At 38.3% G+C, this 25,240-nt stretch overlaps 1 protein-coding gene across 1 annotated transcript in view; it reads right to left on the bottom strand.

Moving 5' to 3' along the window:
- Positions 1-25,240, bottom strand: part of Ttc6 (tetratricopeptide repeat domain 6) — a 160,737-nt gene that overhangs the window by 57,424 nt on the left and 78,073 nt on the right. The window contains exons 7-10 of the mRNA XM_036206397.1: positions 15,458-15,562; positions 10,866-10,958; positions 8,475-8,549; positions 3,689-4,047 (exon numbers count right to left, since the gene is read on the bottom strand). Of these exons, the coding sequence (XP_036062290.1) occupies positions 3,689-4,047; positions 8,475-8,549; positions 10,866-10,958; positions 15,458-15,562 (632 nt within the window). The remainder of the gene's footprint in view (positions 1-3,688; positions 4,048-8,474; positions 8,550-10,865; positions 10,959-15,457; positions 15,563-25,240) is intronic.

The raw sequence follows: 25,240 nt of genomic DNA, 5'->3' as shown, positions 1-25,240 counted from the left end.
TCTGTGAGGGCAGAAGATTGGTTAGCATTCTTCACTGTCCTCATTGGTAATTGCCTATCCAGAAGAGTATCTGGTGTACAGAAGGTGCTCAATAAATTTCCTCTAAAGAAATGAACTGCTGGACTGAAGTAACAATTTCCCTTCACTACCTGCTCACTTCTAACTTCATCTGCAGTACATTCCCTCTTTAAAGTAGAAGTGACTATCAGTTCTAAGGTCCATTCACAAAATAAATACTTGAAATTAAAATGCATGTGTATTTCATTTACAGCTCTGTAAATCTGGGAAAGAGCACAGTTATGTTTTAACTACCAGAGCCCCTTGGTCTGCTCTGCAAGACACTCACAGAGAATGGAGATAGATTTTGAGAATCCCCACTTTCCACTGATTTCCCCCAAAAGACCTTTTAAAAAGAAAATCAAAAAGTTACTTTTTAACCATAAATGTATGTCCAGTAGGGAAAAAAAAAAAATCAAACAATATAGATGGTGTAAAGTAAACCTCGGAGAAGTCTCTTCTCAACCCTTCCCCACCAACTACCTACATCACAGAAACAATCCATGCCAGAGCTTGATGGATAGAATCCCATGTGCTCAATACACTATACAAGCACACATTTCACATACATGCATAGTCAGAAAGGCTAATCTGTTCCCACAGATTTGTTTGACTGTGTTTGTATGTACCCATTCAAAACTATGTTAATGGTGATTTAGTGACCGGACTGCAATATTTTCTAAATTTTTTACAATGAGCATGTATTATCTTATTAGCTGATAAAAATAATTATAATATCTTAAAGGAAATAAGCAACTAGAACTTGCTGGGCAAGTCTCTAGAAGAAGGTAAAAAGCAAACACAGATAATGGGTGAACTTTTACAAGGAAAAGCTATAGTCTCGGATCATTGAAATTAAATAGCCCAAATTAAAAGGGAAGAAAAACATTAAAAGCATGATCAGAAAGTCTAGATTCACATTTTCAGAGCCAATAGTATGGTTCTCGGTTTCTCACTAGAAGGAACAACACAGTAGATTAACCTGCTGCTTCATCTGCCATGGAGGGAGGCCAGGCTCTCAAGGTGGAATCTGTGTACACGTCATTAGCTTGAGGTGAGATGTGACACTGTTGAAGGGAAAACAGGGAAGTTTTCAACAGCTTAAATGTGTTGCTCAAGATATTCCATTTGAATAAGGATAAAGTTGGTTTGACTCTGACTTTTGAGCTCAAAGCAACCTCAGCAGATACGCACATCTTCCAGATGAGGAAACAGCCTACGAAATAAAGCGGCATGGTCTGGGCACCAAGAGCCTAGTGCGTGGCAGCTAGAATACAGATGCGGAGATAGCTGACGCATCCTTGTTCCTGGAACTGAACTGTCTCCAGTTTTCAAAGAAACAGAATAAGGAGAGGTTGAACCCTGCCAGAGGAGCAAAGACATCATCTACCAACGGTTCCCTCTTGTCCCTCACTGGCCAGCCTCCCGACTCGGGGCTCAGAGTTGATGATACTGTCTAAAGGAACAGCAAAGCCTGGTTACTGTTGTGGGTCTGTGGCATTCTGCCATTTCCCAGCTGAGGAGGGAAGTAACAGGGCCAGCCTGTCTCGAAGGGGCTGAGAGGAAATGCATGAGTCTGGGATGTTAGTCCCAAGGACCTTCTGCAGGAATAACCTCCCGGAGTGAAGATTTGCCTTGAGATGTAAAAGCACATGTGGTCCACGTCCAGTCTTGAAGGGAGTCAGACAAGAACGGCTGCTGCTCACCAAGAGGCAAGCTAAATGTAAAAGGGTAAGTTGAGTCACCGAAATGAGTGGAAAATGTCCTAAATATAGAAATAAAATCATCTTCAAGGTGCTCCCTAACTTCTTTTGAGCTAACCGCTACTTCCTATCTACACTGAAACATCAATTAGTTTAAGATTTCAAAGGGACATAGCAAGTCCTCATGTACCACCCTGGATACAAACACCTCTTGCACTGCAGTGGCAGCGCAAAAAGGCCCTCCTACACTTCTTGCTGGGAACGTCCCAGCATCTGCAAATTATAAGTCGGGTTATTCAGAGGCAAATTTCTCTATATGGGGAGAGTTGGCTAGCTTCCACTTTGAGGGAGCACAAGCATGGTTTTTCTTCCTTAGATTGTGTGATCTCACTTAACATTGTACATTCTAACTCTCCCATTTTCCTGCAGATTTTTGTTATTTTGCTTTCCTTTAAAGCTCAGCAGCATTGATATATACCAAAATGTACACATGCGTAAGTATAGCATGTAGAAAAAACAAAGGATATTAGCAGTGAGGAAATACTGAAGGCAAGCAGTGGACAGAGTTATAAAAGAGGGCAGGCATGACGGTAATTGATTTTCTGGTTCTAACTATGGCATGGATTTTTGTTTGGGGTGGTGGATAAGTGCACAAAGACACATTTGGGATCAAAAGTATAAACACCAGTGTGAAGCTCCACAGCTTCTGCTACCAGTGTCCACTTGACTGTATAGCAGTTCACTGACTCCTATAGTCTTTGAGTCTGTTTGATTTTGCCTGTGATATTTTTTACTTGCAACTCTTTCATAATAATTTTGAAGTAAATTTTTAAAATGGTGAAACTTAGTATTCAAACTCCCAGAAAGTGTTTAATCTGTTATTACACCATTTACTTAGACTAACATCACCTGAGGAGCAGTCAAAATGGTGTGGTCTTGTCTTTTACTATGATGACAAAGGGTCATACTTTGAAATCAGCAAATGTATCAAGAATACGCAGCAAATGTCTGACTGTTCCCTATGGGATATTTTTTAACTAAGAAAAATCTATCCGAACCTTCCTTAAGTCTTCCTGCTACACTGGACCAGTGGAGACCGGCACACAGGAGAACTCCTGCACTACAGCTGGCCTCTGTCCCTGCTGTCTCCCACAAAGTTTTAAGTTCTGGAGTCCCAAGATAATGTCACCCACCACGCCAAAGAGCCAGCATGTCTTAATAACAAAATAAATGAAACATTTCTACCCCTTGTCACCAGGAAAGTCTTTACTTTCCAAGTGAGCCTGAGTTTAACAGACTGTCACCTGAGGAAGTCTGAAGAGAAATCAATGGAAACTTCTGTAAGATGCATTGGTTACAAGAATTATCTGTGTCTTAAACGGTAAACATGAACATACCAGGAGCAGGCACTGTTCCTACTTCAGGTTCTCCACATTTTGAAAATATGTCAGCCATTATTACCGCCAATGGAGATGAAGACATAATTACATTTGTGTGTTGATCCTTGAAGAAAGGCTCAACAACACACAAAATGTTTAAATTTATTATATTAGTTACACAATTCAACAAAAATGTAAATCTGAAAACAGTTAAATATCAGCAATCTATTTTGATTTTGGAGTGGACGATATTCATTTAGAATAGGGATTGGACCTGTGCATCAAGCCACTTTAGCAAATGCATTGTTATGTTTTTTTCTTTTCACTGAGAGACTCTTTCAGACATAAAATGGATTCAGTCTTAAAACAGGAAGTTAAACAATCCTTGTATTTATACTATGCAATGCCTACATATTTTAAAATGGGAGATTTACTCTCCATTCAGCATATTTTCCATGGAGAATGAACATTAACTCTATTGAATGAAATCATAAAATTAAGTTCCCAAACTATAATACTCTCTGCAAGCCATAAAAACTTGAACATAACCTTTCTAATTTCTTTGGAGGCTTGGATAGCTGTTCATACACCAGTGCAATCTTCTGGAATTTCAATCCTTTCTTCCATAATTTCTTCCTTTTCCTGGGGTATACAATGTAGGTAATGCCAGCTTTTCTTGATTCTTCAACCAGAGAAACAGACAGGTATTTCATGCTTTCTGACTCCTTCACAGTTTCCACACTGCTTTTTATGGAGGGCTCAAATATTCCCCTTTGCCTAGCCATCTGGCGCTCCAGCTCCACCTGCTTCTGGTACAGCAGATGTTTCAGGTTGCTGTCTATGTCATCCTTAAGTATAAATGGCGGTGGGGTCTCTTCTTTCTTCAACTCAACTGTAGACTTTGATCTCTTAATAAGAAAACAGAGGTGGAAACAGTTGAGTTGTCCTACACTTAAAATTAATACAATCGCAACTGTAATTAATGTGACTTGGCTTTATTGAATAAATATTAAATAATACATTCTTAAAGTTGTCCCTGGTATATATGAATTGTACAAAATAACAAGTTTCGGGGCTGGAGAGATGGCTCAGAGGTTAAGAGCACTGACTGCTCTTCCAGAGGTTCAATTCCCAGCAACCACATGGTGGCTCACAACCATCTGTAATGAGATCTGATGCCCTCTTCTGGCCTGCAGTCATACATCCTGTATACATCATTAATAAATAATTTTTTTAATGTTAAAAAAATAACAAGTCTCATCATGACATCCTCATGCATGAATGTAATATACTTTGACCACATTCATCCCTATCCTTTTCTTATCCCTTCATCCTGATGTCCTTCCTCGTCTCAGTCTCCTTTCTGCTTCCATGTCTTTTAAAAATCTAGATCCACATATGAGAGGAAATACAATATTCATCTTTCATCACATGACTTGATTCACATCATATGACCATCTCCAGCCTACATCATTTCCCCTCAAAGGACATAATTCACCCTTTATGGCTGAATGCTACTTACTTGTGTATGTTCCACATATTCTCACTTATATACAGATGGCATCTAGACTGATGAAAACTTGTGAATAGAGCCCCAATAAACATGGGTACTTTTATTCTTATTACCTATTGTATACTGATTTTGATTCATTCAGGAATATGCCGATCAGTTAAGCTGGATAGTGTGGTAGCTCTATTTTTAGGCTCCTGACCAACCGCTGTTGATTTTTCCACTGCAGTGACACTAAATTTACATTTTCACTAGTAGTATGCACAAGGATTCCCTTTGCCCATACCCTCCCTAATGTTGGTTGTCATTTGTTTTCTTGATAATGGCCAAACTGATCAGGATGATATCAACTATCAGGGTAGTTTTGGTTTGCACTTACCTGGTGGCTAAGAATGTCAGACATTTTCCCATGTACTTATCAGCCATTTGGACTTCAAATCTTAAAAATTGTATGCTTACTTCATTTGTCCATTTAGGGATTGGATGCTTCTCTTGGTTTTTGTGGCTGTTGTTCTTCCTACACTCTGGATATAAATTTCTATCACACAAATATCTAACAAAGATTTTTTTTCCACATTTTGTAGGTTGTCTCTACCCTGCTAATAGTTCCCTTCCTGAACAAAAGCTTTTTAATTTTGTGCAATCCCATTTTTCAGTTCTTGCTATTATTTCCTGAGCTCCTGGGGACCTATTCAGAAAGTTGTTGCTCATGCCAATATCTTAGAGTGTTTTTTATCAATAATTTCCAAGTTCCATGTCTTACATTAGGTACATGATGCAGTCTGAGTTAGTTTTTTGTTTTTTGTTTTTTTTTTTTTTTTTTGGACATAAGGATCTAGTTTTATCCTTCTATGTGTGAATACTCAGTTTTCCCAGAACCACTTGTTGAAGAGGCTCAGTTTTGTAATATCTGCTTTGGGCATCTGTGCTGAGAACCTGATGACTGTGGCCATGTGAGTTCTCTATGTTATTATGCTATCTTTACCCTCCTCTGTGCTATTACCCTGCTATCTTTATCATCATGGATATGCTATCTATCATTTTAAATCAGGTACTGTCATAACTGCCAACATTGACCTTTGGGCTCAGAACTGATTGGGATAGTTGTGTGTGTGTGTGTGTGTGTGTGTGTGTGTGTGTGTGTGTTTACACAGGGTTTCTTTCATTTCTTTGAAGAATTTCATTGGAATTTTGACACTCATTGCAATGAACTTATAGATAACTTTTGGCAACATGGCCATATTCATATTAGCTCTGCCAACCATGAGCACAGGAGATATTTCAATCTTCTAGTGTCTTCAAAGTATTTCTCCAGTGTTTTATAGGTTTTGTTATAAAGATTTTTTGCTTCCTTTGTTAGTTTTGGGCTGGTTGGTGTTTATCAACTAGACACAAACCTAGATTTATCTGGGAAAAGAGAATCTTAATTGAGAAAATGCCTCCATCAGATTGGCCTATGGTACATTTTCTTGATCAACGATTAATGGGGGGGGGCAGCTCACTGTGGATGGTGCCACCCCCTGGGCAGGTGGTCCTCAATGGTATAAGAAAATGGGTGAACATGTCATGAAGAGCAAGGCAGTAAGCAGCACTCCTCCACAGCTTCTGCTTCAGCTCCTGCCTCTGGGTTTCTGTCCTGAGTTCCTCAGTGATGGAGTGTGATCTGAGAGCTGGAGGGGGAAATGAACCCTTTCCTTCCCAAGTTTCTTTTAGTTTTGGTCTTTGTCACAGTAACAGAATCCTTAACTAAAATGCACTCATTTCTGTGTTTTGGCTGCCATGGTGCCTTTCTATTGCCAGGCTTATTCTTTTCTTTTTTCTTTGTAGCTAGAGCAAATGGTATTGTTTTCCTTCCCTGCTTCTTTCTTAGGGTGTTCATTATTGGTAGGTATAAACAGACAATGATTTTTGTGTGTTGATCGTGTGCCCTACTATTTTGTGCTTATCGGATCTACAAGTTTCCTGGTAGGGTCTTTATGATCTTCTAGGTAAATGGTCACAGGGAATAGGGATAATATGTCATCTTTCCCATTTGTAACACTTTCATTTCTTTTCTCTTTTTTTATTGTTAACTAAGACTTCTATCCTTGTATTGAATAAGAGTACAAATAGTGGACACACAAGTATCATTCTTGATTTTAGAGAAAATTCTTTAGTTTTTCCCCAGTTAGTGTAAAGTTGGCTATATGTTTGTTCATAGATAGCATAATTGCACTAAGGGTTGCTCTTTCTATCTCCAGTTTCCTTATCATAAAGAATGCTTTCTCTGTTATGTATTGACATGATTGTGTGATTTCTACTGCTGATTCTATTTATGTACTGTCTTACATATATTGATTAGCAAGTCCAACCACACATTTGTATCACTCGAATGAAACCAACTTGATCATAATGTATGGGGGGGTTGTTTGTTTGTTTGTTTTGAGACAGGGTTTCTCTGTGTAGTTTTGGTGCCTGTTCTGGATCTCACTCTGTAGACCAGGCTGGCCTCGAATTCACAGAGACCCACCTGGCTCTGCCTCCCAAGTGCTGGGATTTATCTTCTATGTGCCTGACATCATACATGTGTGATGATCAGGGGACACTTTGTGAGAGTTGGGTTTCTTCTTTCCATCATGTGGGAGTTAGGGGTCAACCTCAAGTTATCAGACTTAGTGGCAAAAGTCCTTACCTGCTGAGCCACCTCACTAGTTATCTCCTTGATCTGCTAATGAATCCAGTTGGCAAGCTAAATTTCATGTAGAATTTTGTATCTAAGTTTACCAAAGAAAACAACTTATGGATTTTGGCAGTGGTGGTGGTGGTCATTTTTCTGGGGTTTGGTATCAGAGCAATTATGGCTTACAGGATAAATTTGGTTAAGTTCCTTCCCCTTTCATTTTATAGAATAGTCTAAGGCTTTACATTTTGAGTTCTTTAAATGTCTTGTAAAGTTCTGAAGCTTATTCAAAAGTCAGTTTATAAAGTTAACAAACAGCAGGTTAAAATAAAGTCCAATAATTTGGTTAGTTTTCATATAAACACTGTAAATTAAACATACTATGTTAATTAAACATACTGAATTATTAAAATGCCTTATTTTATAAAGTTAATTGGTAAGTCTATTTTAAAAAACACTTTAACAACATTGTATTTCCAAACACTGCTATTAACATATACTCTACAATAACTTTGCATTCAGTGTTTGCAAATTTAAATAACAAAAACCATTCTATTCTATTATCTGCTAATCAACCTAATTTTAGTATTAATATATTAACATAATAATTATAAGTGATTTGCAATGGCTAGACATTAATCATTATAATTTTACAATAACATCACGGAATTTTTAATTTAAACTCTTTAGTGTATCATTTTCTACAAATCCTATCTGTCTCCACAGTGCTGGGTCATAAGCATGAGATATCACACTCAGCATTTATTCACATTGGCTCTGGATATCAAACTAAGGTCCTTGCATTTTACCAACTGAATTTCTGGACTATCTCACAAGGATGATGTGTATGTGAACGTGAGTGTGTCTGTGTGTGTGTGTGTGTGTGTGTGTGTGTGTGTTTGCAAACCCATGTGTATGAATTTAAACCCAAAATCCACCAGCAAGAATTTCACAAAAGCTATTTGTGTATTTAAAATGCACTCACATCCATAGAGATAGTGGCCCTGCATTATTTACTATACTTCCTATCTCATGAAACTACAAGTAACTCCAAGTTAGTAATAAGAAATAGTATAACTGTTCAAACTTTGGAAAAGAGCCTAACATGTTTTTCATTGCTAGAAATACAAACATAGTTTAGAATATAAAAGCCAAAATTATTTTACCTTTAATTGTGTATGTGGTGCACTGGAATATTTTTGGATATTCTCATATGACGCAGATTTTTTTATTATTAATGACTGCAAAATAATCAAATAAAAACACATTAACCATAGTTATTGTTCAGCAAACTAAAGTGTCATATAACAGTTGAGTGATGATAATTCTTTTAAATTAAATTGTAAAAAGTACAAATTCTAATTAAAATATACTTTCTTACTTATTAAGTCATCTACTTAATTGAGAAGAGCAGGACTTAGGACCTGTCACCTCATTTAGTCATTTTCATAGAAATGAAAGTTGCTAATTTTTAATTTAAGCTTGAGATAACAAAAAACAAGAGCTTGTGATGTGAAGGTACTCTGGGGCAAAGCCCCCTTGCTGGTATGAATGGCACTGATTTGTGAATGTTCCAGAGGTGTGCTGTCCTGGGAAAGATACTTGCCCCCAAACAGTCCTCCTTTTCTACTTTTTAAATGTTTCAGAATTTTATCCATGCATACAGTGTATTTTGATCTGATCCACCCGCCACACCCTTCCCTGCAGTTCTTCCCAACTTCGTGTGCTCTGTTTTAAAAATCCACTGAGTCTGCCTAGGGCTGTGTGTATTTGTAGTTTACAGCTATCTCCTGAAACACAGATAGCCTCTGATGACCTGCATCCCTGAAGAACAATAGACCTTCTCTCCCTCAGCAGTCATAAATTGCCAATTACTCCTCAACCACAGGTGGACTCTCACAAGTCTGTTCCCACTCCATAATGGTATTCTGTCTGGCTTAATCCTTTGCAAGTTATGTAATCCATTTTAATTATAAGAAACCTCAACCTTTCATTTCATGTTAGGGGAACCACATAAACACCACCACTTTCTATAATGTCACCAAGGTGGGTGCTATTGCATTCAGAGTAAGAAATCACTGTCACAGTACAGTAGAAAGCAAATATGTTTGCTCTTCCTATCCTAAAAAGCAGTATCTATAATCCAAAACAACAGTACCAACTACTATAAACAGGGTGTGATTCAGGTACAAAGAGAACAGGAAGAGGTCAGTTCTGAATAGGTAAGAATCTGGACATATCATAGCTGCTATGTGAGGGCAAAAGTATTTCCACAGACAGCAAAGATCTTGAGACCATCCCAGGTCTTGTGAACAGTCCCCAACATACACAGAGAAATGTCAGATTGCCAGCAATTTTAGTCCACGAGGATTCTAGTGGAGGCAGAGTGTAGGGCACATGGACGTTCAATGGATATGGAAGCACATGAACAATACATTCTTGAGACCAGGTTGTGAGGTTTGGCTAGGCACTCTGGGTACATTTTATGTGGCAGGTGGAGCCACTACTGTGTTTGCTCAGACATCGTGGTGTAATCATACCTGGGTCCTCCAACTCCAGCAGAATGGGTGGAAAGCAGCAGCTACTAAATAGACCATATGACAGGAAGGAATGAGAGGCTCTACCGCCACAATCAAGAAAACGAAAATGACTTTCCAACCCAGAAAGTGTGTAATTGAGTGATCTAGTCATTTTTAAGAGACAACTAATGTTCTAGGTGATACAGATAAAACAATGGTATTGGGCAATGACACCCCAGGCCAGTGAGGAATAAAAATACCAAACACACATCAGGAAAAGTAGCCAATAAATGATGTGGGGGTGGAGAACACCAGTAACAGAACACTGACTGGAGAATCATTACCACAGCCCAAAAGTAATTCCTGGGAATATGGGGGACAGGGGCAGAAACAGTCAGCCTAGATAGCTGACTAGAAAGGGAATGTGACTTGTCCCAGGAAACTGAAACTCTCTGCTAATATGGTGCTCAGCAGCCTAAGATACCAAGGTGGAGCACAGAGTTGAAGGCCCTAATAAAAAGAAAACTGTGTCCTGGCTCTATTCCTTAAATTTCAGGACATTAATAAGCCACTAAAGTAAATTGCATACTTATCTCCAGTCCTGTTTATGGCTTAAGGAGTAGCCATGAATAGTCTGCGAGGACAGAGAAATCAAAGGGGTACATGCAATCACCATGTACAACAGTCACTTTGACTCTGCACGCATGCACACACACACACACACACACACACACACACACACACACACACACACACTTAAGCATTTAAGCCCTAGGCAAAAAGGAATTGGAAAGCTTGGAATTTTAGGGGAAAAATACACACAAATATCTTGTCATTGATTAATGAATACTATCTTCTGTGCATGCTAAGAACACCACAGTGGGAATGAATTGTTCACACAGACACTACTGGCTGGTCTGAGATAGTCCTCAGAGTCATTAAACACCAAGAAATGATTTCCAGAGTAACTAGAAATAATGTGCGAGCTAAAGGAAGACATAGTAATCAATTCAAATTCAGAGTGAAAGTCATACATACCTTAAAACTCCTTCTGGGGTATGTATCTGAAATAACCACACTTTCTTGGCTTGCAGACAATTTCTCAATTAAGATTCTACTTGACTGAACACTCTGTGATAAAAACATTAAGTATTAAATAATATCACGGAATATTTTCAGTGTTTATAGTCACTGCTATTTCACTGAACAACATTGTTAGCAAAATAAATAAAAGATCTGTAGTAAAAGAATTGCTTCTAGTGATGCATGAATGTTCAACTAGAGAAGTCATATTAATGCAGAATCCACAACAGGGCTCCAGCCTGAAGTCAAATGGGAACGTGCACTTGATTTCTGTAATGTTAATTCTTAGGATTTATTGGTGACATTACATTTCATAGAGCAATACTAGATGTCTTACATGTCTACACCAGAATTATTAACAAGACGCAAAATTAGGCCTTATTGTTAACAAATGGCTCCATTTGCAAGCACAAGTAAGTAAATGTAAACTGGAGTGCAAGTTTCCTTAAATGACATAATCTTTCAATTCTGTCACCCAACTAAGTTACAGTATAGGTGTGTTATAAGAGGAAAAATAACCATACAAATTACGCTCATGCATCTTTTAGCCAGCGACTCTGGTATTCAGAAACAACTTGAAAAACCTAAATGTGACAAGCTAACAGTTTCGTGGTTAGCAGAGCCATACTATTCTTTATTTATCTGATGAAGTTCTAACTTTATGGTTGAAAAATACTGAAATTCAAAAGTCAGTTTTTAAAAGTAGTATGTTATTATCATTGAAAATGGAAAATGCTAAGGCTGAACATGGGAATCAGCACTGAATTCTGTTCATCTTTTTAAACTGTATGTCTCAGGGTAGTAGTACTCCATCTGTGGGGTCGCAACCCCTTTGGGGATTGAACTACGCTTTCACAGAGGTCTTCTAAGACCATCAGAAAACATAGTTATTTACACTACAGTTCATACCAATAGCAAGATTATAGTTATAAAGCAGCAACAAAAATAATTTTATGGCTGGGGGTCACCATAACATGAGGAACTGTATTAAAGAATCACAGCATTTTAGGGATTCAATGTTATAATGAAACATCCTAACCAAGATTAACTTTGGGAGGTGTTTATTTTTGTGTCAAAACAGTGAAACCTACCAACAGCCAATGATTGCTTACTGTAAAAAAAAAAAAAAAAGATAGCTCATATACTAAAACATCAGAAACTGTCAATATATTTCACAAACTAAGGCACCTTACAGAGTATACACAGTGCAACGCCTCATTAAATCCTCAAAACTCACTTTATATACAAAAACAATGGGTTTCAGGAGCATAGGCAGAGTTAGCTAGAAAGCAAAGGGATCCAAAACCAGGACTGTGAATCCGGAAGCTAGGCTCTGCCTTCCCCAGCTCAGGGCTAACAACGGTGACCACACAGAACACCACTGGCTGCATTAGTGAGTACTAGACTAGCTAGTAAACCATAACACAAATAGCAACCAGGTTCAAAACGCGTAAAAGGTACGCTGTGTGCTATTAATAATTGATAATAAGCTTTAATAAAGAAGACAAGATCAATAATTGTTTTAACTTTTGAAACCTCTTCCCACCCAAGAGGAACATCCAAAACAAAATGAAAACTACCCCCTCCAAAACAAATTATGTTAAAAACAAATGAAGACACGAAGGAAAAGATGGTGAAATAAACTCGAAGCTTTATACAAGTCGTAAGTTATATTTATGTTACTTTAAAAGAATAAGAAAATAATTAATTCAATAAAAAACTGAGATGACTAAAGAGGATGTCAACATGTGGTATATTTTGTATATGCTCTAACAAATAAAGCTTGTCTGAAGAGCAGAGGACAGAGCCAGCCACAGAGTTAGCCACAGAGGCCAGGCGGTGGTGGCGCACACCTTCAATCCTAGCACTCGGGAGGCAGAGGCAGACAGAGCTTTGTGAGTTCGAGGCCACCTGGACTACATGAGATTAATCCAGTCTAAAAGAGAAACAGAGGCAGGGGGTGAGGCTCACACCCTCAGTCCCAGTATTTTGGAGTCACATGCCTCTAATCCTAGCATTAGGAAGGTTGAGACCGGAAGTGATGTGGCTAAACAGAGACAGGAATATAAGGCGGGAGGAGAGAGGAGTTTGGCGCTGCTTTCAGCTGAGGAGCTGTCGAGGTGAAAAGTGGCTGTGGCTTGTTTCCTCTGATCTTTCAGCATTTACCCTGATCTCTGGCTCCAGGTTTTTATTGTGAGACCAATTTGGATTCACGCTACATCAACATTCTATGATAAGCAGCGAAGGCAATAATAAAAAATAATCAAGAGAAAAATAACTCATTTTCACAATGGCAAAAAGTGATGTAATAATTAATCCAAGATGCTTTTAATCAAAGAAGGTATACTGAATCCATTTCTTTTGCTGCTGACAGGCCACGATATCTGAAAGTTTGAACATTGTCTATTGTAAATCTCACTAAAAATGTATTGATGATAGCTCTTCACTAGGATGTGGAATGTAGTTTGATAAAGGGAAAGTTTACAACTGAAAACAAAGAAAAGAAACAAGAAAGTTAAACTACTTTCTAAAAATCCTACTGTAGATATGAAAATGTAGAAATGGGAAGTAAAATTACACATCACAAACAGAGGTTTTTGACTGACAGGAAAATATATGCAGCTCTACAAATACAGCAGCTAAATCATAAAACACCTGGATTTCTGTAATGAGTTAAGAGACGACCCAAAAACTACTAAATATGAATAGCTCAACAATGAGTAAAGAAAACATTTAAATTATCAGAAACTCTCCCAAAGAGTTCTGTCCAAACAATGAGTTCTTTCAAATTTTCAAGAAGGTTCATCTTATCTGTATCAACTCTAGCATTTTCTTTTTAAATAGATAAACAAAAATTACTGGTAACAAAAAATCAGCAAAGGAGATAATTCATGTAGGCAGCCACTCAATGTGATGACAGCCATCTTGGTCATAACTGCCATTTTGTCCACCAGGTGACTAGGCATACATTCCAAACCCTATAGGAAAAACAAAGTTGTTAAAGCAGTCAGTCGAGCATGTCATGCTGGCCACTGGCACCTGCACCATTTCCTACCTGACATTTAAACACGCTAATAGTTTTTCAGAAAGCCCAGATACATCCCGGTTGGCAGGCGTCCACCTTTGACTGGCTCAGTGTATTAACTCCTCTCTTCCTGCCTTGGGGTATGCAGAACTGCTTCCCAATGCATCTTTTTCTTATTCCGTTTTCATTTATTTCATTATCTGATTTTTTTTAACTTTTATTGTTTGAGAATTTTATACACACATACAGATGAGTTTTAATCAAATACACCCCTCAATCCCTGATTCCATTCCTCCTTATCCTCCCCCCAAATTTCCCTCCCAATTTGATGTGTTTTATTTTTTAAAATCCACTGAATCTCCTTAGTGCTGCCTTTATGGACATCGGTGAAGGTCCCTCTACTGAATCATATATGTAGCTTTTTTTTTTTTAGTAAAACATTCGTAAAGAAAACTCCCTCTCACTCCATCAGTTGCCGATAGCTCCTCAGGTAGAAGGGCGGGGCTTCACGAGCCCTTGCCCTTTTCCAGATTGGGATTTTGGCTGATTTGATCTTGCTTGGGTCTTGAGCATGTAGTCATAGACACTGTAACTTTGTGTGTACAATGGCACACCCAACAAGTTTATTTTGAGATGAAGCAGTGACTTAAAATTGCTCAACTAACGAAATCCCATGGACTTCCTTCAGAATTCTACCAGAGCTCCAGAACAGAATTTACTATCTTATTCCATGAAATGAGGGCATGCTTGGAAAACTGAGACATCGTGGACATCTGAAAGACACCATTTCAGTGTCAACCTGAGGAGAAAATGCAGCAGGTGCTTGGTTGGTAAGCACAACCTGGAGGGAGTCCCACATGAGCCCATGCCAACAGGACACATGTGGCCATGTACTCCCTTCCACCATTCTGGCTACCGTTCTAGACTGGTTTGAAATAAAGTTTGCTTTTCCACCAAAGTATAAGAGATGTTCCATCTGGGTTTCCAGGAGAACTATAAAGTCTTCATTGTGAGGCACATAACAACAAGACTACTACCACTGCCAGCAAATTTAATAGGGATTCTTAATTATTATCTAAAATTTGATAATAAATGCTCATTGTCATCATTTACCAAAAAAGTAAATGAAAATACCATGAGGATTCTCGACACAACCTGCATGACTTTGTAACTTGAATCATCAAATAAAATACTCTTCCAGAAAGAAAACAAGTTACTCTTGTCTAGCTGCAGTAAGTATAACACTTTAAAAAGTGCATTAGTCATACTTATAGCTTATATATGTACACCACAATTTGATAAAATATAAGGATACATTCATATGCACATATAATGATACAAGTGACAATTATTTACACCTATAAATCATCTCTAAAGTATCATCCAACCAATCCTGACCACAGCAATAATTGCTTGACAAGTTATATAACAATTGTCCGGTAAATTTTACTTCAGAAGCAAGTTATACAAGCTTATTGTTAGATAACAGCAAAAATAACAATATAGAAAATGCATTTACTACCTCATATTTTGGATATAAAGCTTTCCTCATGATTGATTCTGGAATCCCAAATTTGGGCGCAGTAAGATTCCAAAACATCTTTGAAGCTGCCGGATATGCAGACACCTTTGAAAATATTATTAAAAAAAAATTATAACAAGTAGTAACAAACATAGCCTGAATTTAAAAACCCAAGCTCCTGTCATATTGTTTCTGGTTGTTGAGAAGATGGCCTGATGTGTCACACAGACTCTGAAAGCCCAGGAAAGCTGACTTACAGGGAGACAAGTAGAGGCAGCAGTGGTAACTGATGCTACAATGTGAGGAACTGGTGAAACACCCCAGAGACAAACTGAGCAGTCTTAGTGAAGTAGAAGATATGCATGCAACCTGTTTAAGCAATTTCACTTCTTGCTATGTTTTCTAAACAAGTTCTTAAGATATACACATGGGGAGATACGCATAGGTCATTCACGGAGCATATCAAATGGGGAAATAAAGCCCAGTTTAAGTGATCCTTAGGAGAGAAACAGATAACATTATAAACATTATGTATGAACAATTACAAAAACCATTCAGACACAACAATTATAATTCATAGATGGGACTTATATAGTATTGCAAATAATAATTTCAGGAAAAAGTGTTATTTGTTTTTTCTTTTTTTCTTTTTTTTCTGAGACAGGGTTTCTCTGTGTAGCTTTGTGCCTTTCTTAGAACTCACTCTGTAGCCCAGGCTGGCCTCGAACTCACAGAGATCCAACTGGCTCTGCCTACCGAGTGCTGGGATTAAAGGCATGTGCCACCACCACCCGGCGGAAAAAGTGTTATTTATATAAATGAGTTAGAACACACAAATACACAAACACACGAAGATATTATTTAGGGTCATAAAGACATCGAGTAAAGTATTAAGTCATAAACTAAGAAAGGATTTGTTTTAGAGAAGTAAAACTATTGGGGATGCTACCAGAATGTTGGCTACATGACATTATGTATTTGTTAAAACTTATTCAACTTTGAAAAACAAAGGTTGACTTTTAATGTCATGCAAAGCATACAGAAACATATAGAGAGCAAAGAGGAATCCAGGGTGGGATGCAAAACAAAACAAAACATTCTAACTATTATCAATGTGTGAAACAACCTCATAAAAGTAGGTGGGATGATGAGCTCAGTGACTGGAAAGGATTACAGAATGTAAAACTAAAGGAAAAGAAACAGTCAGTATGGCATTGTGCTTTAGCTGCTGAAGGACCCACAGGAATATGGACTAGCAGCCCTGATACTTCCATCCACAGATACTGGACTTCTAAGACTCAATACAACAGTGGAGGATGGTGGGAGCCAGTTTGCCACTATTGGAGTGAGAGTTTAAAGATATGCAAGGGGAAGCTAGAATGTTCCTTATCACAGTGGATTAAGAACTCACATTTAGTTTAATATAGATGCTTACATACAGCTACATTTATAGATATATGTACTTATATTAGTTAGTATATACCGACACACATATTTTTATGAATAACGTGTGTCAATCTTTGTCAAGTCCATAGATGTATTTTGATCGTGCCCATTCCCACTCCTCCTCTTTCTACCCTTTCTGCCCTTACTGCCCTACCTACCCAACGTTGACTTTTCTTCTTTTGGTCCTCACTTTTTGACCTCTTTTTGTCCAGTTTGTATTGCTCTACCACTCTTGGGAGGTGGGGTACGCTCTGGGATGTGATCAATCAGGGGTCACATAATTAAAGGAAAGAGACTTCCTTCTCCCAGCTGCTGTGAAATGCTCATAGCTCCTCAGCTAGCACTGCCCACCTCCCTACTTCCATGTTGGATTTTGTCTAGCTTAAGCTCGCACAGGTCTCATGAGTGTATATGTGCTACTGCCCTATTAGGGACTCATATATTCTTCCTGTATCAGTTGGCAAAGCCTCAAAACAACAATGCCTTGGTAGTAACAAGCATACATATTGTTTAGATATTGGTTTCTTATCCCATAAATGGGATCAGGATGCACAAACAAATCAGGAAAGAAGTCTGGGACATTTTGTACTGTAAGGAGTTAAGAAACTGGCTTTAAAGAAAAAAAAAGTGTCTAGAACATCTTCTAGTTCCAAAAATTAAAGGACCATCAAGAAACCCTGATAACAATAAGAAGCACTGAAAGAGACTGAGGGGCCAAATAAAGGCATGGCCAACAGCCAAAGTGCAGACCATGTTGGCAGTAGGAGTAGGAGTAATAAAGTAGAACTGGATTATAACACAAAGTGTAATATAAACATCTATCAGTAATGCTGATTTCAATGAATGAATGAGTGAATGAATAGACCAATTTTCCTACACAGAAGAATTCTAGTTAATTTTTGTAAATATTCTAATCTCAGGGTTGTAGAACCAAATTCCCTACTTTTTAAGAGTGATTGCACACAAATTCCTTTGAAAAAAGTACAGTGTAGGCAAGCAAAACTTTATAAGAAAGACATTTGTGACCAAGTGACCACAGTTAATGCCATGCTGAGAAGTCGCGCTGACAGCATATGTCCTGTAGGTTAGTAGTCTCTCACAAGTCTTCCTCCTGAGTCTCACAAACTCATCAAATCAAAACATCAACTGAGAGCCCTTTACAAAATACTTGAACAGTAATCCAATCCCTAGAATTTTCATTTAAATGAGGAAAATCTGAGATAATGTCACAGTTTATAAAATAATAATAATAAAGAAATGGGACAATTAAATGTGTTATGTCCAGATAAACCTCTGGGACACAGATGTGGTTTGTAAAGCCAGGGAACCCAGAGTGAAGTGTGAACCTTAGTGAGAAACACACACCAATTCTGGTCCATTAATTTTAACAAACATACTACCAACCACAGAGGTGTCCAGGGGCTACCATACTCAGCATCCCCTGCTGGTATAAATGAGGAGAAAGGCATCCTTTCACAGCTCCAGAGTCCAGGCACATGCTTCCTCTGAAGAGTCCAGGGAAGAGCGCCTCCTGGCTTCTCTCTGGCTGGCTGCTAGAGGGTACTAGCAATTTTTAAATTTCTTGGCCAGCAAATACACCTCACTCTTCATCATCACATGGCCTTAGTCCCTGTATGCTCTGACTTCGCACAGCATTCTGCTTTTCCTTCCTATTTTTTCTTTTATGGAAAATATATTTACATACAATACATCCTGGGTATGGCCCTCCTCCAGCTCTTCCTCAATCACCCCCACTTCCCCGACCACCCAAACGCATACCCTTTCTTCTCTGTCTCATTAGAAAACACAGTCATTTAAAAATAATAATAAAATAAGATACAATTAAAAAAAAACAGAATAGGACAAAACAAACAAACAGGGGAAGAAAGAACCAGAGAAAAAACACAAGAAACACACATAGACATAGAATCACACACATTCGCACACACAGAAATCCCATAAAAACAAAACTGGAAACCTTAAACAAAAGACCTGTAAGGTAAAAGAAAATACCCAGACAAAGTATGACAAAGATTTATGAGATTTAAAAAATAAAATAAAATAAAACTTCAAAAATACCACTGCGTTTGTTTAGTATGCCAATACAGATAAATCAGCTGCTGGATATTGAGCCTTCCCGTGTGTATGGTTTGTACACCCAGTGAGAACCTGTTGGAGAAAACTGTTTTTTCCTTAGCAAGAGGGTATCTGTTGGAGATAGCTTCTGGGTTACAGATGGGGACTTCTGCCCACTTTCCCTCTCAGCACGGGGACTCCATCTGGGTGAGACTTGTGTAAGCCCTATGGATGCTGCCACAGTCTCTACGAGCTCCTCCTATGTGCATCACTCCTGCTGTGTTTAGAAGGCCTTTTTGTCTTTGGTGTCTCCCATCTCCTCTGGCTCTTATCGTCTTTCCTCGGGATTTGATGGAGACACTCCACTTAGGAACAAATGTTCTAAGGTCTCTCACTCTCTGCACATTGTCCAGCTGTGGGCCTCTGGATTTGTTCCCATGTCCTACAGAAAGAAGCTTTTCTGATTGTGGCTGAGCAAGGCACTGATGAGCTCAGTAGTATTTGATTTTCTCCTGGGTTCCTGGCCTATCTAGTCTCAGGTTCTTGGCCACCTGAACAGTGTCAGAAATGGATTCCATCTCACAGAGTGGGCCTTCAAGTCAATCAGATATTAGTTGGTTATTCCCACTAGCTTTGTGCCTCATTTGATCTAGTGAATCTTGTAGGAAGTTCACCAGTATAGATCGAAGGGTTAGTGGGTTAAGTATTTACATTTCTCGTCTGATATGGTGCAGAGAAACTTCTATTAGCACAAACACTAGGCAGTAGGGGTGAAGGTGCTAGGTGGGCACCAGTGCAATTGCTTCATATTCAATGACCTGTGTAGCTGTTGTCTTCAACACTGGAGCCTTGCTGTCAGTTTGTGGAGAGCAACCAATAGCCTTGGCAGTAGACTGAGTTGTTTAGGGATTTCCATGGGGGCCCCTTTGGCCAACAGCTTGACTAGATGTAACCCATTCTCAGAACTGGAGATGCTGATGAGAAATTCACTTGATTATTTGAGGCATTCTGCTTTTCTAAGCATGCCATTAATATTGTTTTTAAGACCTATCTTTTGATCAGAATAATCTCATCCTGCAAAATTCTTATTTCTAAAATGGCAGCACATTCACAGTGCTAAGTGCTGGGACTTGGGCATGTCTTCTGGAGACAACTGTTTACTACTATATTACTAATAGAGGCAGTAGGCTATGAGGCATGAGGAAAATCCCCATATTGTCTTGTAAAAGTATAATAGAATAATAAATAAAAGCAATTTTAAAAGAAATAAGTGCATATAAAAATTATTTAGGCATTCATGAAAAAGAATGATTAGAGACTTCCTCTGATAGCAGATGAAAACAGATTTACATACCCAAAGCCAGACATTACAAAGAAACAGAGTCTAAATGAGAGGTCTCCATCAAATCCCTCCTTTCAGAGCTCAGGGAATCCCACAGAAGAAGAGGTGGAAAAACTGTAAGAGCCAGAGGTGGGAAATGGAGGACACCAGGAGAACAAGGCCCTCTGAATCAAATAAGCAAGGTGCCTATGAACTCACAGAGACCACAGCAGCAAGCATGGGGCTACATGGGTCTGCAACAGGACCTGGGTATATATTACAGCTGTTAGCTTAGTATTTTTACTGGATTCCTGACTGTAAGAACCAGTGGTTCTCTGACCCTTAATGCCTGCCCTTGGGACTCTACCTCTTGTTGGGTTGCTGTGTACAACTTTGACATGAAAGTTTTTGCTTCATCTTATTGTATTTTATTTTGTCATGTTTGGTTGTTATCTCTTTGAAGCCTGTTCTTTTCTAATGACAGTCAGAAAAGGGTGTGGATCCAGAGGGGAGCAGAAGTGGAGAGGAATTAGGAGGAGTAGAGGGAGGCTAAACTATTCCAGGATATATTGTATAAGAAAATAATCTATCTGGCACATATAGTGAAGTACATCTATGCTTTAAGAGCTATATAGTTTGACAAATATTATTTTTCAGATGACCAAAATGTGACACTACAAATCATGCACGAATAAAAGATCTATTCACCAGAGAGTAAGCAGCAGATTTTACTGTGATACTGTAGTGGTAAAGTCATTGATATGGTTTCGAATACAAATTGCGACAAACATTTAACAGTAGGATGAATCAAACTCAAATTTTCTTCTTTCTTCCTTGAAGTTTTAATAACCACAATTTTTATACTACACTTTTTATTCTGTAAATTCATATGAATGTTAATAAACAGGGCAAAGATCCTCCTACCTTTATCCAACTTACCATAAGGCATCAACATCTTAAGAGATTATAATATGCTATCATGCACACATGCTAACATTTATTCAGTCAAGACACAGAATCATAAAGATCACTTGTTTGTCCTTTGGGGACACATTCATCAGAAACCCAACTTTGGAGCTCTAGAAACAAAGAATGGGTTTTGTATCCCCATAATTTGTCATCTAGGAATATAACATCATGGGGAAACTCACAGGTAAAATGGCAAACAGGAGGCTGACAGTGTGATCCACTGAAGGAAAAGCAAAATAAGAGAAAAAAGTAGGATGAGGAGACTTTATTCTATCTATTTATTCCATTATTTATTAAAGAGAAAAACTAAAGAACTTCAGACACATGATTATGGAGAACTCTAAGCCAACAATGGGGTGACAGATGAGGAAACCCACCACCAGCCCAGGTCAGCCCTCAGATCAAGGCAGGGTGCCAGGACCAGAAGCTGAGTCCACAGTCATGCTGGTATCTCTAGACTGTGCCAAGCTGACAGTTGAAACTAACCATCACAGTGTGTACATTCTGCTTAAACCACGTAGTAGCCAGTGTGCTTTGAAAATTTTTTTCTTATAAAGTTACTTCAAAAATGTGTGTATAAGTTAATGTTACCACGGATTTTCATTTCTTTACGGTCTTCAGGCAAGCAGTTGCTGAGCTGTTTATTAGTCACCTGTTGATATTTTTCTCTTTTCTTTCTTTCTTTTTTGAAGTCATGGTTTCAAGCTGGCCTCAGACTCGTTCTGTGACAGAGGATTGTCCTGATCCCCTGATAGTTCAGCCTCTGAATGTCCTTGTCAGGTTACAGAGGATCCCTCTACTCATGTTGTTTTGAGAATTTTATCATAAAACAGGTGGGTTTCACTGAGCTCTTTCTGCATTGATTGAGATGATCATATAACTTTACTCCTTCATTATGTTAATATGATGGAGTATGATCATTTATTTTTCAAATACATCCTTAAATATGACCCTCCTATCCCATGTCATATAATTTCTTGTGCGTTATTTTTCAATTCTATGCTCTTCATAACAAAACTGGGAAGTGTTCCTTCTTCTTCTCTTTTGTGGGAAAGATTTTACAGAATTGGTGTCAATTCTTTAAGTACTTAGTGGAAGTCTCTCCAGTAAAGTGGGAGGAGGGGGAGGTTGTTTTTGTTTTGGGGTTTGTTTGTTTGGTTGGTTGGTTTTGTTTTGTTTTTTGAGACAGGGTTTTTCTGTGTAGCTTTGTGCCTTTCCTGGAACTCACTCTGTAGACCAGGCTGGCCTTGAACTCACAGAGAGCCTTCTGCCTCTGCCTCCCGAGAGCTGGGATTAAAGATGTGTGCCACTACTGCCCAGCTAGGAGGGTGTTTTTAAATCATTCAATCTCCTTACCAGACATGGAGCTATCTGAACCTTCTGTTTCTTGTGTCGGATAACTTGTAGTTCTGTGTGAAGGGGGTCCCTTCATTTCTTCAGAGATGTCACATTTATGCATATAGCAAAAGCTTATGATATCACCATAGTGGTCTTTGGTTCCCCTCCAGGTTCTGCAGATACTTCCGTTTCTAATGTTATTAATGTGTGGCTTTCTTTCCTCATTATTTTTCCTAGAGATTCATTCATTTTACCTGTTCAAAGAACACTTTCACTGTTCTGCTACTTCTGACTCCACTCAGTTCTGCTCATTACTCCCTCTTTCTGCCTACGTTGGGTCACTTTGTACTTCTTTTTCTTGAGTCTTGAGGTGGAAGTTTAAGTCACTGATTTGGAATTTTCTCTTTTCTATTGTACTATGTGATGCTGTAAAATTTTCATCTCTGCCTTCTTTCAGGTGCCTCGCACAAGTGTTGATGTGGTGCACTTTCTTCAGGTCAAGTGGATTTTAAGTCCCCTGAAATGTTCTCTTTAATCATAGATTAAATATAAATTTAATCATAGATTATTTATATCAGTGTTGTGTGTCAAGCCCTTTATATCTTTTGCTGATTTTCTAAATGTTGCAATCAGATGTTGCAAAAAAAAAAAGGGGGGGGGCATTGAAATATCCAACTGCAATCAAAGAACTCCTTATTTCTCTTGACACTTCTATGACTGAGAATTTCTTCACATTTCTTACAGTTTTTCATTTGATACATAAACTTTTTTCTGTCACTGTGTCTTGGTGCATCCACACTTGCATGTGTGATGCCCTCTGTCTCTGATAACTTGCCAGGCTTGGAAGGTTACTTTATGTGAGACAAATGCAGCCACTAACATCCTTGTCTGAGTAATGTCTACATGGTAGCTCTTCCAGATGTGTCACAGAGATCCAACTATCTCATGTTTTGAGCCTCTTTTTCTATAAATGATATAGTTGGGCATGTTTCTTTTTAACCTTCTCTGGCATTATCTGTCATTGAGTGTATTTAGAGAATTTGCATTTAATTAAGGGCCATTATCTTTACATTATTGTTTTTGTAATCTCTAGTTTCCTTTGTTTCTGTTTGTTGTTTTTCCTTGTCTTTTGAGTTATTTGGACATATTCTGGATTCTACTCTTATTTTCTGGTGTTTTTGAGTATATCTCTTTGTTAATGTTTAATTTATTTGGCCCGGGTATAATACACCAATAACTTCTAACAGTCTACTGGTGGCGTCTTCATCCTTTCATCTAAGAATGTCTTGATTCCACTTCATTCTTGAGTGTTTTTCTTTGGATTTAAGGACTTGAGTTCATGATTTTCTTTCTCACTGATTTTTATGAGAATTTTCATTCGAATTATTGTTTCTCCATGAATGAAATGCTGTTCCTCTCTATCTGCTCTCAGGACTTCTCTTGACTTGTTATCAGCTGAACTAATACGTGGCTTGGTATAGATTCCTTCGTGGTTTCTGTCTAGAGTTCCCATGGATTTCTAAGCCTATAGATTTATGCCTTTTCTGTGAAATTGTTAAGTTCTCTGCCATTAATTCTTACATTCTCTCTCTCTCTCTCTGTCTCTCTATATCTCTCTCTGTCTCTCTGTCTCTGTCTCTCTTCTCTGTCTCTGTCTCTCTCTGTCTCTGTCTCTGTCTCTCTCTGTCTCTCTGTCTCTCTGTCTCTCTCTCTGTCTCTGTCTGTCTGTCTCTCTCTCTGTCTCTCTCAGCACAGGTTTGACTATTTCATTACAATCCCACTTCTCATTGATATTTTGATGTGTTTTCTCTTTGTTGTTTAGACTGCTGAATTCTATATTCTGTCTTGAAATTCACTGATCCCTGATTCCACCCACCTGCTAAAGAGTTTATTTCAGTTACAGAAAATTTTCCAGGCCGAAACAGGTATGTTTCTCCTCTATAACTTCTATTTCTTTACTAAGACTTTCTATGTACTTTCTGAGTCTTTTATTTTTTGTTGCAAAGATGTTCACAATTTGTCAACTGGTCATTTTTATAATGGTGGTTTTACATTTTTTTGGCCAAGATTTTTTTTTTTAACATTGGTTATTTCAGTGACAGCTTCTGTTAAGCACTTTTCAAGAGGTTTTGTTTTTTTTTTTCTTTTTTCCAAAACTTTATCTTTTTTTTTTTTTTTTTTTTTTTTTTTAATTTTTGGTTTCTCTGTGTAGTTTTGGTGATTGTCCTGGATCTCCATCTGCAGACCAGACTGGCTTTGAACTCACAGAGATCCGCCTGGCCTTTATCTTTATTTTTAATTATGTGCATGTGGAGAGGGGTGTACGCATATGAGTGCAGGTGCCCAGGGAGGCCAGAGACAGACCAGAGGGTGGTGAACTTCCCACAATGGGAGCTAGAGACTTAGCTTAGGTCTTATGCAAGAGCCTTATCTGCGTCATCTCTCCAGCCACGCCTTTTTCTATTTAGTATGAGATTTTCCCTAATTTTTGAAATCTGGGTGTTTTAGACCTGTGCCATCGAAGTCAGATCTTACTTAAACCCTCTGTTTAGCCGGCACTCCACACTACCTCCTTCAGCAGCACCACAATTGGCAAGAAAGGAGGAGCTCATTAGATGGGGCAGAATTCCCAT

The sequence above is a fragment of the Onychomys torridus genome, chromosome 14, assembly GCF_903995425.1.
Source record: "Onychomys torridus chromosome 14, mOncTor1.1, whole genome shotgun sequence".
NCBI lineage: Eukaryota > Metazoa > Chordata > Mammalia > Rodentia > Cricetidae > Onychomys > Onychomys torridus.
This window is presented reverse-complemented; position numbering and strand designations above follow the sequence as displayed.